The 16,643-nt window shown below is 55.5% G+C and overlaps 1 protein-coding gene across 4 annotated transcripts; it reads left to right on the forward strand.

Annotated features, from left to right (window-relative positions):
- Positions 1-154: 154 nt before the first annotated feature.
- On the forward strand, positions 155-16,491 carry GAL3ST1 (galactose-3-O-sulfotransferase 1). Of its 4 annotated transcripts, XM_059139317.1 has the most exons (4): positions 155-1,934; positions 13,155-13,197; positions 14,027-14,166; positions 15,003-16,491. In XM_059139317.1, exons 3-4 carry the CDS (start codon positions 14,036-14,038, stop codon positions 16,138-16,140), a joined length of 1,269 nt encoding a protein of 422 aa, XP_058995300.1. In that variant the 5' UTR covers positions 155-1,934; positions 13,155-13,197; positions 14,027-14,035; the 3' UTR covers positions 16,141-16,491. The 4 variants fall into 4 exon arrangements, with proteins under 4 accessions (XP_058995300.1, XP_058995297.1, XP_058995301.1 ...); XM_059139314.1 differs by lacking the exon at positions 13,155-13,197 and having other exon boundaries at positions 160-1,934; XM_059139318.1 differs by lacking the exons at positions 155-1,934; positions 13,155-13,197 and adding an exon at positions 8,017-8,532.
- The last annotated feature ends 152 nt before the right edge of the window (positions 16,492-16,643 follow it).

The following is a 16,643-nucleotide window of genomic DNA, read 5'->3' on the forward strand; positions in this document are numbered from 1 at the left end:
GAGCCTTCATGGGGTTGGAGAAGGGCCACCTAGTGAAGTGGAGTCTGCGCTTGGTTCACATTCCAGCCCAGGTATTTTTTCCTCTGTGAACATTGCTTCCTCCTGTGTAAATTAGGGGTAGAAGTTCTGGTACGTCTCTGGGGGATGGGGGTGGGGGAGGAGGGTTCAGTGATAGTGTTGTGCAGACTCCATAGGGCCGGGTGCCTGGGAAGGAAGGTGCTCTAACACCAGCTGTGATTGTGGTAACTGGTTGCTAGAGTGAGCCTAGGACGGAGAAGCCAGCACCTGAGAGCTCTGTGCAGCTTGAGTCGTGGGTACTTAGCTTTACGTTGTAGGCTCATGGGCAGAATTGTCCAGTAACCCCTTGTGGGTGTTGCATGCAGTCTGACTCGTGACCCTTGCTGGGCCGTCATTGCAGCTTCCCTCCTGCCCCTGACAGTGCTCTTGCTCAGGCCTGGAGAGACTTGCCTTTGCCCGGAGGTCCAGTGCCTCACAGCAGAGCCAGGGCCAGAAACCAGCACTTGGGATGGTCACTCAGCGCCTCCCAGATCAAGCAGGGAATTTCTGAATAGCCCCCTCAGGGTGCTGAGGGCTCTCAGGAGCAGGGCAAGGGTGGTGGAATGTGGGTTTGGAACTGGGTTTCATGTCTAGGCACCTGAGGGCATTGGCCCTATACCCCTCAACTGTGCCCACACTCTGTAGTTTTTTGGGCAGTGGCTGCAGGCCTGGCTGGGGGAGGAGGGTCCAGACAGGGGTGGGAGTGAGTTTGGGCAGGCTCTGGCAGGAGAGCAGAGAACCCAAGGCCCCTGTCTTGGCCAGGCCCTGCTGTGGGTGGAGAGGGCTGTGCTATACTCTTGCACGCTGGTGAGGGTGGGGCTGGTGGATGTGCTTCCGGGGCAGGGATGGGATCAGGGCCATGGCAAGGGTGCTAAGGCAAGGCTGGAGAGTGAGCCAATTGGATCCAGGAAAATCCCTGGCAGCCATGCAGATGTGGAATTTTCCCCATTCCAGCGTCCCAGCGTCGCCCAGTTATGGCGGGGGCAGCAGGGCTCTGCGCAGCCCATGCCCCACCGAGTGGGGAGCAGGTTTTGCAATGCCCACCGCTGGAGCTGTGCATTCCCGGCCCAGGTGGGCAGGAGTTCCTGTCCTTGGTCCTCCTCGGCAGTGAGGAGGGAAGCTGGGGACTGAAAGAAGGTGGATCATGGTTGCGGCGCCTGCATCTGGGTGGTGCACCCCTTGTGGACACCCTGGAGAGGTGGGGTCAGCGGAGACCTAGTGGCCAGACTGGTTGGAGATAGGTCCCTTGCCTGAGCTTCCTTCTAGGGATCCTGCCCCCATCCACAATTTAGACCCCAAAAATGTGTCCCCAACTCGCACTGACTTGAGCAGGAGGCCGTACCTTATGTTGGATATTTAGGATTCCAGAGACCCCAGTAAAAGCTCAGTGACTAGTCTAGCCACTTCCCTTTGCCCAGAGCTGGGCTGCCCTCATCACCAGCACCACGCCACCCCGTTTCCCAGGCACCCTCGAATCCCCTTCCGGGCCGCAGCTCAGCCGAGCCTCAGGGTCCTGCAGTGGGACAATGGCCCCGTTGGCGCTCCCGAGACAAACGCGCCTTGTTGAGCCGGCAGCGGGGGCGCAGCGTTTCGCGCAGGGACGCTGAATGCGGCTTCTGTGCGTCCCAGGCAGGAGCGGAGGGGCCGGGAGGGGGCCGTGGCTGGCCGCCTATTGGCCGCAGCACCGGGGGATGGGCCAGGCTGGCGGCCGCACCTGGCCGGAGGGAGTGTGGTGGCGGAGGCGGCGGCGGGAGCATGGTTCAGGTCCGGTGGAGTTGGGGGCCTGGGCGGGTACGCCCCGCCGCCTAGTGAGCGCCCGGGCGGCGCGGGCCCGGGACCGAAACAGCCACGCCAGGCCCGAGGAGAACGGGGCTAAGGTATGTTCTGGGAGCCCAACACCCACTGCCTGTCTGTGCCCTGCCTGAGGCTGCAGCCAGCGCTACCCAGACCTCCAAACCGGGACCGTGGGAGTCACTCTCAGACCTGGGTGGTGCGAGAGTGCCAACAGCTGCTCCAGGGAATGAGTGCCCTTTGGGCTGACAGAGGGTCGGCAGCTGCGGGGGTACGTTGGTGTGTGCCCTGCCCTTGGTTTTTTCCTCATCGCCCCCTTTCCAGGGTTGTCCCAGTCCTCAGACAGGGTGGGTGGGGCTGGAACTGGGCTGGAGCTGGAAGTCCATTAATGATTAATCTTGGACACAGCAGCCTGAGACCTGGGGGAGGAAGGGCAGGGATCTCCCCTGTTCCCACCAGTGCTCTCCGGAAGTGGTTGGGGGGAAGGGGCATCAGACCAGGGGCTGGGGCTAGGGGGAGGGATGGATCCCCCTCTGCTTGAGGAAGGCCCAAGGCCACCAAAGAGAAGCTTGTAAATGGGACAAGCCCTGATATCCAGGAAGGGTCCATAGGAAATCCAGCCGGTTGATTTTCTAGGACCAGTGTCAGGAGGGGATACAGCTTGGTCTGCCCTCATTAACAAGCAGGTACTTGGTCACAGCACAGAGCAAGACTGGTCTCTTCCCAGTAGGGCTCCCTGTTCCCACCTGCCTGGAGCTGGAGAGGAGGCCGCAGTAGCATCTGCACATCTGGCTGCAGTAACCCACACCAGGAGGAGGGAGGGAGGGCTGCAGGCCTGACACCCGATCCCCTGGGTTGCCAAGGTGACCGGTGCCATGAAAATCCTCAGGAGGACAGTCCAGTTGGGAGAATCCAACCTCTTCCTTTACCAGGGGCATGACCTGAGACCCAGAGAGGTTTAAGGCCACGGGCCGGCCTGGGCCAGAGCAGCCCCTGTACTTTGTCCTGTGAAAGAGGGCATTCCCATTATCCTTGGGGGGAACTGAGGTCCAGGGCAATTCAGTGACTTGCCCAAGGTCATACATAGTTCAAAGGTGGCTGAGTTGATTATGAATCACAGGAGTCTTGTCCCAGCCCACATCTCAGGATTGTAGCCCTGCTCAAGACCTCTCTGCTGCTCTGGGGTCCTAGGCTCCCAGATTGGTCTGTGCTGCCCCAAACCCCTAGCTCAGGACCCCTCCCCCCTCTTGCCTTCCTAGCTCCCAGCTCTGCCTGACACTCAGGGGGTGGGCAAGCTGCTACCCTGAGAGCGGAGACAACAGAGCCCTGTTTCCAGCTGCCACCTCGGGCTGCTTCATTCCCTGCTTCTCACTCAGGCGGAGCCCTGCCTCAAGGAAGCTCCCTGTGGACAGAGGAGCCTGCTTCCTGCATATCCCCTTGTCCAGTGGGCCTGGGACTGCTGTTTGAGACATGGGGCAGATGCCCTCTTGTTCCCCAGCAAGAAAGAGTGTTTCCCTGACAGCCCCCACTCTGGGCCCTAGGGGACTGAGTGTCACTGTGGTGAGAGGCAGTGATTAACCTAGGCGAATGAGGCACAGATGGAATTGCAGGCGCGGCAGCAGGCCTGTGAAGGGCTTCCTGCTTCACTTGGACTGGATGAGGAATATGGGGAAGAACAAGCCCTCTTAGGAGGGCTATTCTACTCTAGACAGGGAGGGCAGGAGAGAGCAGACGTACCCTTGGGCATCAGTGGGCTGGGGGCTGGAGGAATCACCAGGTGGTTAGTGATGGTTGGGAAGAACTGGGGCCCCAGATGATAACTTCTTTCCCACCTGGCAGCTCCAGGTGGCTTGGGCACTCCCAGACCTGATTCCAACAGTGCCCTCCCTGAACTGCCATGAGATGTTAGGCAAGTCCTTTCCTACCTGTGACTCAGTTTCCCCCGATGTAAAATCTGGGGATGAGGGAACTCAGGTCTGGAGCATGGGAAATATAGGGGTTTGGATGGAGGAGGGTTGCCTTCCAGGAGTCTGCACTGATGGGTCCTATTTCATCTGCCAAGTGGGTCTAGAAGGGTCATGATAATGATCCAAGGTTTGAGCAAAGGGTCCTGCATGCCTCTTCCAGTTTAATCCTTTTAGTAAGCCCTGAGAGGGGCAGAATATTCCCATTGTTGAGACAATGAGGCTCAGAGAGGGGAAGTCACTGGCCCAAGATCACCCAGCTGGGGACTGGTAGAGTCAGAATTCATAGCTAGAGCATCTCAGCCTCTCCAGGAGGGGAGAGGCTGGTGGGCAGAACCCGGACATTGTGCACAGCAGGTGCTCAGGACCTTTTAAAAACCTTCATACTGTTACATATTTTTATGCAAACAAGTGCATGACATTCCTTTAAAAAACATCTCAGCCGTGCTAGAGGATACAGAGAACGATTATTACCAACTTCCACATACTCACCTCCTGTGTTCCCAGTAACTGGGAGCTAATGAAGAAACCACTGACTTCTTGGTTAAGCTGTGTTTTGCGCCTTTGAAGCTACTTGGGGTCAACTCAGCCCTGGTGGTGACTTTGCCCAAACAAGGCGGTGTAGCAGGAAGAGCTTGCTTGTAGTTCTGACTGCCGGTGAACTCCTCTTCTAGTTTCTGAGCCTCAGTGTTCCCACCCATCCCATGGCTAGCAGGTGACCCTGGGAAGTCTGTTGGGAGTTCCAGGCATGGTTGCCATTTGAAACGGTAGAAATAGGTGACCCTGCAAGATGAGAAAGTGCCTTCTGAATCATCAAAGAACATTGCCCTCTTTCAATCAGCTGCAGGACCTGGGACCCAGCTGGCAGTCATCCCCGCAGCCCAGGGGGCAGGCAGGAGGGCAAGACGTCAGGGCTGACAGTTTGGGGGTGGTCCTGTGAGCCAGCAGCTTGGGGTTCAGCTGAATTCCCTCCCTGGGTGATCCTCCCCATGTCTCCTCCAGCACTCCACTCCGGAGGGGCACCCCTCTGCTGGGTCCCTGCAGGACACTGTGCCAGAGCTCCTGGCTGGAGGGCCAACCTGTCCTGTCTGCACCTTTAACTGTGCAGTCCACACTTCCCAGCTTCTCTGCCCTGGGCGCCTGCTGTTTCTTCCCCAGTTTTGGATACTGAGGCTCAGAGAGCTCCGTGGTCACACAGCAAGGTGGGGTAGGCCAATTCTCTCTCTTCCTCCAGCCAGACTGCAGTTTTTTAAAAAAATGGAAGCATCTTTTTCATTCTAATTTTTTTTCAAAGTAATACAGACTCTTTGTAAAACAAAATTGTGTGTATGTGCGTGCATGTGTGTGTGTTTTACTTTATTATATATTGTAGACATAATTTAAATGAGTACATAATAAACTGTGGGGTGAATATCATGTAATATTTTTAACCATTCCCTATCATTGGACATTTGTTTCTACATTTTCCCTTTGCTATATTTTTGCACCCACCTCAGATCTCCTGTTAGGTCATCTTCTGTGAACAAATGGCCATAGGTGGAATTGCTGGGTCTGAGGATGGGTGCCTTTAGGCCTGTAATAGTTGCTGTCAAATATGCAGCCCAAGCACTGTAGGGTGAGTCTTGTTCCACTTTGAAAGTCTCCTCCAGTGTCCCCACGAGATTCCCTTCCAGGTACAAGGAACAGCCCTAGGACACCCTCACCCCTTTACCTTATCTTATAGAATCCTGTTCCTTTGTGTGTGCACTGAGCAAACAGCAGGGATGCCCATCAGTCAGGGAACGGTTCTTGGGGAGTAGTGTTCCATGGAATGTTCTACAGTCCATGGCTTTAGAGGCCCTTCATCTTTATCTCCTTGGGAGACTCTTGCTCTTACGGCAGGACTCTTCACCTTCCTCCCCCTTTCTCTGGTGGATTCCATCTGCTCTTTTGACCTCAGTTCTCACCTCTGTGCCCATGCCTCCCAGTCTCTTTCCGCTGAGATCTCCCTCTTGTGCTCCAGGTAAGGGATCTTACTGCTCTTTGCATATTCTACAAGCATTCCTTCAGACTTAACTTGTCCTAAACTGAAACTGACATTGCCCTTCCAACCCCAATACTAAACATACCCCTCTCTTAGCTTCCCCCACTCAGGGACTAGCTCCGACCCCAGCCAACTCCCCGCTTAGTCACCCCAACAGGGGTTCTTCCCTTCCCTCCTCCACACCCTATCATTCACCAAATGTTGTCTATGCCATGGCCTACAGATGGTTCCAGTTCATTCCCAGGCTTCTCCTTCGTCCAGGTCATTTCATACCTAGACAGCTGTAACAACCACTGTCAAGGTCTACTGGCTTCTCCCAGTCCTTCCCCACCCCTACCATTCACTTTCCATCTAGCAGCCTCATGGGAATCCCATCTCCTCTCTTCTTTGCTGAAGACTCTCCAGGGTTCCCCATTGCCCACAGGATCCAGGCCAGATTCCTTAGTATGCTTCCTCAAGACCCTGCATCTCCTGCCTGCCCCTGTCCCTTTTCTGGCTGTCCCTCTAGTCTCCCCCTGCAAACCCAGCCTCTGACATACACACATGCTGCACACTCTGGCCAAGGTGAATATCTGTTAGTTTCTGCGTCTTTGCACATGCTTTTCTCTCTGTCTGGCTCATTCCAGGGTAACAGGTGCATTAGTTAAGCCTAGTTGCTTAGGAAAGGCCCAAGTTTGGAAAGACTTAACACAATGGCAGTTTAGTTGTCATTTCATGAAATCTAATTGGGTGTTTAGGGAGTGGTGATGCCAATACCAGCCTCTCCCTTCTTATGCCCCCCACCCACCCATCTCCAGATCTTTGAAGACGGCCCCATTCATCCAGCATATGCCAAAGGAGACCACAGAGAAGGCCCGCCCACCTGACATCAACAGCTATTATTCTGCTCACATTCCGTTGGCCAGAATTCAGTCACACAAGGACGCTGAACCACAAGGGAGGATGGGAAATGTAGTTCAGCCACACACTCAGGGAGAAAAGGGAACTAGCTGCCTTTGGAAATCAGAGAGCACATAGCCTCTTCCACTATCAGGAATCCCTAACTCCAGGAAAGCCTCCCTGAGCATGCTCTTCCTGTCCGCCTCAGGCTGGATCAGGTGTTTGCATTCCAGCAAGCCCTACCAGCCTGTCCCCCATCACAGCACCTGCAGCCGCCTGCTCCTCTCACCCCCAGGACTGTGAGCCCAGAACTCTGGCCCGGGAATCATGAACCCTAGCTCGGGGCACGGTGCAGTGGAACAGATCAACTGTAGACTCACTGGGGTCACAAAAGATGTCCCCAACCTGTTGACATGGGAGGAGGGAGCAAGCGTAAGACAAAATGGGACCCTTCTATCATCTGTATGGGTTTATAGACGGAAAAAAATGTAGGGAGGCTTGTGCTAAAGCTGTAAGGTCAGTGACCTCTGGGAATGGGGCTTTTTTCATTGTCTTCTTTACAGTTTTGTGTACTTGTCTGAATTTTTTTTTCAATTATATGTACTGCCCTTATAATTAAAAACATTTTCTATATTTTGTTTCTTTGGCTGGGATGGGGGGAGAACCTGCCAGAGATAATGTCACTATCATACCCTGAGAGGAGAACCCTGTGGCAGGGCTGGAAGCGTAGGTTCTGCTTTCAATGCTTCCTACTCTAGAAAGCTCTGCTTCACGTGTCTCTTCTTTGCCTGCCTTCCCACCCCACCATGACCTCACCTTTTGTTCAGGAGCCTGATCTCCACTCCCTCCTGCCCAAGATCCTTAACCTCTGGTGACACGGGGCTTGTCACATGGCATCCTCGAGCGTCAGCTCCCTCCTCTGTAAAGTAGGGGTGGAAACGGCGCCTCTAGTGACAAGGATCATGAGGGTGTGTGATGTGTGGGAAGTCCTGACTGAGCACAAGAGTGAACTGTGGTCAAGAGTCCACACTTATAAACCACCTCTCTGCTGTTTGTTACCGGCTCTGCCCTAACTCATCCTCCTCCCCATACATTTATTTGTTTTTCCACTAACTCAGTCTAGAACAGATGGAACAGCTCTTTCCCGTGCCCTGGGCCAATCCAGCAATCCAGCTATGGACTTTTGGTCCTCCCTGTGGCTATTTAAGCTCTGGTATTTCATGGGGCCTTGAGGGCTGCTCCCAGGCTAGGTGAGGCTATGGGGGAAAGGGCAAAACGTCTTGAGTGGTGTCAGATGCCTGCTGCTCCCTGAGAGGAGCTGGCAGCTGGTCAGCCTATGAAAGTGCTCAGTGTGAGATTAATAACTATCACAATAATGATCACTATCAACAGATGGTCAATTACCAGTAAATCTTGATCCCCAGGACCCCTGTGCCTGATGGAAGGATGTGAGGTGCTTTTCTAGGTATCCTCTGTTCATGGCAAGGCCGAACCCAGACCCGAAGACAAACCTAAACCCAGCTAAGAGAGGGGTGCAAGAGATTTTGGCGCCTTGGGTGAACCTGAGGGCCCTTGGGATTTAGGACAGGGCTCCGAGAACTTCCTCTTCTTGCCAAGACCTTGGGAATGATCGGCACCTGCAGCGGGCCTGAATCGCGTGGTGTCCCGTGCATCGATCCCCACACAGGATGCCGACAGGAGAGGCATGATCTATCTGTACTGCCTCTTTGATGAAGGACTTGGGGCTCAGAGGTGAAATCTCATCAGACTGATCCTCGCAGAGCTGGTCAGGTTCTCTGCCCCCAGGAGGACTCCCAGGTGAGTTGCTTGCTTTTGTGGGCTCTGCTGATTTTAGACAAACTTTGGTCTCTGGTTGTGTCTCAGTATCTCTAAGCCCTGGAATTTGGCAAGTCTGCATTTGGATTTTCCTGTCTGGTTCTGACAGTCCCCGGCTAACTGTGTGACCCTGTACGGGTGAGTTCACCTCTCTGAGCCTCTATTCCTTCACCTGGAGAGTGGACTAATGCATAGAGCAGCCATGGGACTTAAACGAGATGTTCGAGGAGCAGTTAGCCTCCCTGACTCTCTGCAGGGCTCTGCGGCTGCTTGTGTCCTTGGTGCAAGGACACCCGAGACCTGGCTGAGCCCCGGGGCAAAGGAGCTGTCTGGCTGCTGGGGTCTAGAGATAGTCAGGGACCACCCGGAATGTGCCCCTGGCAGAGGGCCCAGGCAGTACCTGCAGGGTACAGACACATGCCACCTGGTATCCCCAGGGAGGGAACTCATGAATATTCACATTCGCTGGAGCATGAGGGAGCCAGCTGAGCACTGCTGGGTGTCATTGGAGCGTTCCTGTTTCCCAGTGACCGCAGAGACGGCTTGGGAGTCAGATGTGGCTCAGACAGGGAGAGGAGAGGGGCAGCCAGCTGCGGCCCAAGGTGAGTGTGTCTTCCTCCACCCCAGCACAGGGGTCCCTGGGGGGAGCAGGACACCTGGGACCAAGGCCTGCCTGATTGTGGCAGTGACGCCAAAGGACAGATGGTTTACCATCCCGGGCTTGGTTTCCCTGTGTGCCTGCTGTGGGGATGAGTCCTGTTTCTCCTTCATTCTCTAGAGGGTGCTGGTCCAAAGGAACAGGAGGAGTGCTGGGCCTGGCCTGGAGCCAGCTGTCAGCGTAGATGGAGGACAATGTCACTAGGGTAACCAAGAAGGATAGGAATAGAAGGGGAGGGACCATCGGCCCTGAGTGCCTGGGACTGTCACCACCTTGGGCAGAGGAAGAAAGACCCAGGTTCTAGTTCTGTCTGCTGCTGCTGTGCTGTGTGACCTCGAGGGTGACGCCACCCTCTCTGAGCCTTAGCCTCCCTGCTATGCTGTATTCTCAGATTGGAGACTGTGAGGCTCAGGCCACACTGTAATTGTCCATGGTACTCCATGGCTTTGGACCTGGGGCTGTCCCCTGACTGCAAGCCTCCATCACAGGCCAGGGGGCACAGACCTTGAAGGGGCCTTGACTGGGACCCTGGGAGGGGCAATCATAATGATGTTAATTATACTGATGGCCATCCATGCCCAGTGGTGTCTGCTCTGCTCCAGCCCTGTGCTGGGCTCTTTCCTTGTGGGATGAGGAAGATCTGAATAGAGCATCTTATGCAGGGGGATGGCATCATCATTTTAGAGGAGAATCTAAGACCCAGAGAGGGACACAGGCTTGCCTAGAATTCCTTCTACAGAAAGGAAACGGCTGAACCCGGTCTCAAACGCAGGACCCTGGTTCCAGGTGCTGGCTCCAGGTGGCCCTTGGATGTGTGACTCACACATGTGGCTCTCACACCCTTAAGTTATCTCTAGCTCCCTCTGTCCTGAGGGTCATGGGGGTCATTGACCAAACATTAACTAGGTGCCAGGCTCTGACAGCGCAGGGATGAGTTCCCTTCATGCTTGTCTGCCTCCGGGCACAGACAGGATCTCTCCTCCCTTATGGGAGGCCTGGGAACCGGGGCCCTGGTCAATAGTGATGATAATAATAATCAATGTGTACTGATCTCTGCCTGTGTACGTGCATCCTGGCGTTGAAATCTCAGTCTCATGACTCTTCGCTAGGCTTCTGGCGGCCGGCCAGCCCCTGTCTAGAGCTTGGTCTACCCAGGGACTATGCCTGTGATTACCAAGGGCCCTGTTTGCCCTGATCTTGGTGCTGTGTGCCCATTGTACACGTGAGGAGACTAAGATGGGGAGGCTGAGCGTCATGCCCAAGTTCACAGAGGCCAGGCAGGAAGGCTGTTGAGACAGTAGGGACCAGCCCCCAAAGTGCCCTCTGTTTCTCCTCTCTTCCTCCTGGCTGCCCTGCCCCAGCCCACAGGGGCCAGACCCTGCTGTGCTGCTAGGACAGAGCCCCATTAGCCACACTTTGGCCTCCTGTGGCCGATCTTTTTGTCACATACACACTTCCTGCAGGCTTGGGACTGGGCTTAGGACACACCAGGCGGGGGCTGCCACAGACAAAGCTGGAGGATGCATATTGGAGGCCGATAGACTAGGGCCTAAATCTCAGCCCTGCTCCCTGCCTTGCCGAGTGACCCTGGGCAAGTCACATCACCCCCTGGAACCTTGATTTCCCCATTTGCAAAATGTGGGTGACAGGAGGTTAGCCTCCCGGGATAGCTGAGCAGGATCAGTGAGATGCTCTAGAGAAGCCCCTGCCCAGGGCCTGGCTCATAACAGGGGCTCCAAGGTGAAACCCGAGGGCAGGCATGGTTTCAGGAAGCCCAAGTGGCAGAGTGGACAAATGAATGAGTGAAGCCGTGATGGGCTGGGTGGGGGCGCTGTCCTGGGCCAGGCCAGAGGAGCCTGATTGGTGGTTCTGGGGAGCTGGTCTGCCCCCTGCTGCTGGGCCTCCACCCCAGATCTTCTGCTATCAGCCTCCCAGATTTCTGGCAAGTGCCCTGGTGAGTGGGGCTGCTGGGCCAAGAGTGGGCCCTGGGATCTGGGGAGGGCAGGAATTTTACCCTTCCGTGTTTTAAAGCCAGAGAACCTGAGGCCTAGGGCCCCACTCAGGGTTTGGGTAGGGAGTTTGAGGCTCTGGCCTGGCCTACTGCTCTGCCCTATTTTCTACTGGGTCCCCCAGCAGGGTGGGAGCCCAGTTGGGGCACCTGATGCATGGAGCTGCTTTGTGCTGGGACTGGGCCGCAGCGAGCCCACCCTGAGGGTGACAAAGACTGAGACGATCAGGACCAGGTCCCCGGGGGCTCAGGAGGGAAACAGCTAACACTCTTTGAAAGATAACTACACGCTCATTGCTTTCTTTGCCTCCTCTGTCTCTGAAAGAGTCAATGATGGCGGCGGGGGGTGGGGGGACTCTCAGCTTCCCAATTTTACAGATGAGAAACTGGGACTCCATGGGGGTTCCTGACTGGGGCCTCCACAGCCTGGGATAAGCACCTTCCCTTCCATGACCAGACTGGCTAGCCACCTTACCCCACACTGCATTATCACCTGTTATTTTAAAATGTTGAAAGAATTTTGCCCTTTTTTTGGATTAAAAAAGCAGTTGTTACAGAAATGCATAATATAGAAAAATATTCCCGTATATACCCCCTTTCCCAGCAAGGTAGAGGATACTGCTGTTAAAATTTAGAATACTGCCTTCCAGTTGTTTCTGGGACTACATGTATACATAAATGGATTTGGGGGCATAGTGTTCTGGAAGTTTCTTTCTTTTTTTTTTTTTTTCACATTATTAGATAATGGTGTGTTTTTGAGCCAGTCCACTTAGCTCTGTCTTGTTTTGTTAACGTGTGCAGAGGACTCCGTCTGGGAACAGGTCTCGGTTTGTGTAACATCCCCCACTGATGGACGTTGAGGTCGTTTCTAATTTTTTAAATTTAACACCATGCCATGTGGGACTCTGCCGAAGTGTTTCTATGGAATCGTTGGAATTTGGAGAGCTTATACATTCCTCCTTTGCTAGGATGAACTGCCTTCTAGAAACATTCTCCCCCATTCTCGTTTACCCCTGCTCTGTCCACCTTGCCCACCTAAGAGGGAACAGGGCTGTGTCATTGTTCTGAGGGAGCCTGGCTTCTCTTTTGTGTAGCTTCTTCCTCTGCACATTGCTTCCTCATGTCCTTTCCTGTGATGAGAAATTTCTAGAGGATGAGCAGAAGACTCAGGGCTGTCTGGTGGGGTGGGACCTGGAGTGCCCCTTCTCCAAGAAGGGTTTATGGATGCCTTGGGTAGCTTTTCCAGAGGGAAATATGTGGGGTCCTCCTCTAGGCAGGCTACTTAGCCTCTGCCCCCAGGGATGGTAGGGACGTGCCGTGTGTGTGGTCACGGGGTGGCGTGCATGAGTTCTTGTGGCCTCAGAGGCCCAAGGCCCCCATGCCGTGTGTGTTAGAGCCAGAGTGGAAAGTTTTGTGCTCTGGTCTTACAGCTAAGGGGAGGGAGGAAGGTGCCCTAAGCCCCAGCTCTCTCTTGGACTCCCATCCCTCAGCACGAACTACCCCCCTTACAGTTCATGCCTCAGTCCCCCGCTGTTAGGGTTGCTGCAGTTAGACCAAAAGACTAGACCAAAAACTTCTCCCCAAACCCAAAACAAACAACAAAAAAAGACACCCAGTTAAATGTAATTTTCAGATAAACGCTGAATAATTTTTAGCATGTGCTATGCAGTAGTAAAATTAAACAAATTTGGGGGCACCTGGGCAGCTCCGTTGATTAAGCGCCCAACTCCTGGTTTCGGCTCAGGTCATGATCTTGTGGTCGTGGGATCGAGCCCCACGTAGGGGGCCTCTGTGCTCAGCACGGAGTCTGCTTCAGATCCTCTCCGCCTCACTTTGCCCTCCATGCTTGTGCATGCGCGCACACTCTCTCAAATAAATAAAATATTCAAAAACAAATAAGATTACACAAATTTTATTCATTGTTTATCTCAAATTCAGATTTACCTGGGGATCCCTGCCTGCTGGCAGTCAGAGAGAGGAGGTAGGTCTGCCTGGGTGACCTGAACCCTCTCCTTCCTCACTCAGAGCTTCAGTTTCTCCATCTGCCTGCCCTAGAGACCCAGGGGCACAGGGACCAGTGAAAAGAGCTGAGGAGCCAGCCCTTCATTGGGCAGCTGGGAAGGGTGGCATAGAGAACAGGCGGCACTGGCTGGGTCTTTGAAAAGTGAATGATTCCTTGTGAATAGTGCTGGCCCCAGGCCTGGGGCGAGGGAAGAATGGGGCACTGGAAGAGGGCCTTCTTTTCTGTCTTAGAAAAAATTTCATTATGAAGCCCCACAATGTATAAAGTAAACTGATGACACCCACGTACCCACCCTACCCTTAAAAACTTAAACTGAGGGACACCTGGTTGGCTCAGTCAGTTAACTGGCTGCCTTTAGCTCAGGTCATGATTCCAGGGTCCTAGAATCAAGTCCCGCCTCGGACTCCTTGCTCAGTGGGGAGACTGCTTCTCCCTCTGCCCACTGCTCCCCCTGCTTGTGCCCCCTCTCTCTTTTCCTGACAAATAAATAAATAAAATCTTTTTAAAAACATTAAAACTGAAACAGTTAGTAGAACCTGCTTCTTGTGCCATACCCCAGTCTCTCTCTGTATTGGCTTTGCCCACCGTCTCTCTTTGTGCCCCTGTCGCTGTGGCTCTCTGTGTGTTTGTCTCTCTGTCCTCCTGTGGACCTTGCCGGGGTGCCACAGAGCCTGCAAAGGGCAGTCTCAATGTCAAAGGCTGCCCATGACCCCACCAAGCCTTGGGCAGGCATGGAGGCTCCCCAAGGCTGGACTCCTGATGCTTGCCCTGCTCTGTGACCCCACAGGTATCTGAGATGCCGCTGCCACAGAAGAAGCGCTGGGTGTCCATGGCCAAGGGGCTGGTGCTGGGCGCACTCTTCACCAGCTTCCTGGTGCTGCTGTACTCCTATGCTGTCCCCCCACTGCATGCCGGCTTGGCCTCCACGTGAGTGGCTCTCCTGGGGGGCTGAAGGGTGGGGTCTAGGGTGTGGGGGCACCCTGGGCCCTGCATTATGCTGTGCTGGGCAGAAATGGTGCTACGGGCAGAGCTCTCTGTGTAACCCTGGGCCTCAGTGTCTTCTGTAAAATGGGCATGATAACAGAGCCTGCCTCATAGAAGTGTGAGGACCCAGTAACACTGTGTGTGGGGCTGGGCTGATCACCATCTGAGGCTCCATTGGGGCCAGGAGGGGGAGGTGACTTGTCCAGGAGAACTCAACTGACGCAAGCTGACGCAAGGCCTGGATTCAGACCGGGGTCTGTCTGCGCCCCCGCCCCAGGCCTGGCTCCTAACCATGAGGCTATCCCACCCCCTCATGGGGCTGCTGTGCCCAGGCCTGCCATGGTTGGTGCTCTTAGCTGGTGGTATCAAGCCGAACTAGAGGAAATCACCAGTGATTGACTATTTTGGGTTGAAAACCAACCTACAAAATTTCCTGTGGTCTAGCCTCATGCTAATGATAAACAGACAATGCCGTGGCCAGGAATGAGACAGGAACCAGCAAGCTTGTCGCACTTGGACCTCACACCAACACCGCAGAGGGGCTGTTATTTCCCCCATTTCACAGATGAGGAAGGTGAGGCCAGAGAGGCCAAAGCACCCTACCCAAGCAGGACAGCTTGGACTGCTTGGATGCAGGCCTGTCTGGTCCCCTGTCCTGGCTCCCCTCCTCCCCACCATCCCCCAAAAGCCCCCATCTTTAGACACCGGGGCACTGGGGGTTCTGTGTCCCAGATGGCCCCCAGCAGCCCCTGAGACTCTCCCCACCATTCCGTCCACAGAAGGACCCCAGAAGGCACAGCGTCCTGCTCCCCGGAGCCCGCTGAGCTGGAGACCCCCGCCAACAGCTCTGCGGGAGCTTGCCAGCCTCGGCGCGACATCGTGTTCATGAAGACGCACAAGACGGCCAGCAGCACGCTGCTCAACATCCTGTTCCGCTTTGGCCAGAAGCACGGGCTCAAGTTCGCCTTCCCTAATGGCCGCAACGACTTCGACTACCCAGCCTTCTTCGCTCGCAGCCTGGTGCAGGACTACCGGCCTGGCGCCTGCTTCAACATCATCTGCAACCACATGCGCTTCCACTATGACGAGGTCCGCGGGCTGGTGCCGCCCAACGCCACGTTCATCACCGTGCTCCGCGACCCCGCCCGTCTCTTTGAGTCCTCCTTCCACTACTTCGGTTCGGTGGTGCCCTTCACGTGGAAGCTCTCCGGCCGCGACAAGCTGGCCGAGTTCTTGCAGGACCCAGACCGCTACTACGACCCCAACGGCTACAACGCCCACTACCTCCGCAACCTGCTCTTCTTCGACCTGGGCTACGACAGCGGCCTGGACCCCGGCGACCCGCAGGTGCAGGAGCACATCCTGGAGGTGGAGCGCCGCTTCCACCTGGTGCTCCTGCAGGAGTACTTCGATGAGTCCCTGGTGCTGCTCAAGGACCTGCTGTGCTGGCAGCTCGAGGACGTGCTCTACTTCAAGCTGAACGCCCGCCGCGCCTCTGCGGTGCCGCGCCTCTCCGGGGAGCTGTACCGGCGCGCCACGGCCTGGAACGTGCTGGACGCCCGCCTCTACCGCCACTTCAACGCCAGCTTCTGGCGCAAGGTGGAGGCGTTCGGGCGAGAGCGCATGGCCCGGGAGGTGGCCGCCCTGCGGCGCGCCAACGAGCGCATGCGGCGCATCTGCATCGACGGGGGCCGGGCTGTGGACGCCGCCGCCATCCAGGACTCGGCCATGCAGCCCTGGCAGCCGCTGGGCGCCAAGTCCATCCTCGGCTACAACCTCAAGAAGAGCATCGGGCAGAGGCACGCGCAGCTCTGCCGTCGCATGCTCACGCCTGAGATCCAGTACCTTATGGACCTCGGCGTCAACCTGTGGGTCACTAAGCTCTGGAAGCTCATCCGGGACTTTCTGAGGTGGTGACACCCCGCTCACCCGCAGCCCCCTCGGCCAGCTGGATCGCTGAGGAGGGGCTGCGTGGGGGCGCAGGGGGTGGGGTGCCGCCGGCCTCCGCTGGGCCCTCCTGGTGCCATCCCGGCTCCCGGGGTGAGGTGGGGTCTGCTGCGGGGGGCACGGCCAAACTGGAACGGGGCCCTCGGCAGGCAGGGCCTCAGATCAGTATTTGACTAATTCTAGTTTTGTTTTTGTGTTTTGTTTTGTTTTGTTTTAAAGAATTAAATCCCCTTCCCTCCAAAAAAGAATGTTCTATTTCCTGCCTCCCCTTAAAGGGGAGAGTTCAGAAGTAAAGGCGTTTGATGTTGTGTTTTTTGTTAATCAGCCTCTGTGGTGCTGACTGGTGGGGCCCTGTGTGGGAGATGACCCTTGAGGATGGGGGGACCTGCAAGAGAGCATGGGGGGTGCCTGAGTGTGTCTGTGGGACGGAGCCCAGCGGTGTGGCAGGGTTTGGCGCACACCTGTTAGGTGCT

Source organism: Mustela lutreola, chromosome 11 (assembly GCF_030435805.1).
Source record: "Mustela lutreola isolate mMusLut2 chromosome 11, mMusLut2.pri, whole genome shotgun sequence".
In the NCBI taxonomy this organism is placed as follows: Eukaryota; Metazoa; Chordata; class Mammalia; order Carnivora; family Mustelidae; genus Mustela; species Mustela lutreola.

Excerpts from the sequence above, each read along its gene's own strand:
- GAL3ST1 (XM_059139314.1), top strand. The coding sequence starts at position 1,665 with ATGCGGCTTCTGTGCGTCCCAGGCAGGAGCGGAGGGGCCGGGAGGGGG. Across the intron at positions 1,935-14,026 it reads CCGAGGAGAACGGGGCTAAG|GTATCTGAGATGCCGCTGCC; the intron begins GTATGTTCTGGG and ends GTGACCCCACAG. Across the intron at positions 14,167-15,002 it reads CATGCCGGCTTGGCCTCCAC|AAGGACCCCAGAAGGCACAG; the intron begins GTGAGTGGCTCT and ends TTCCGTCCACAG.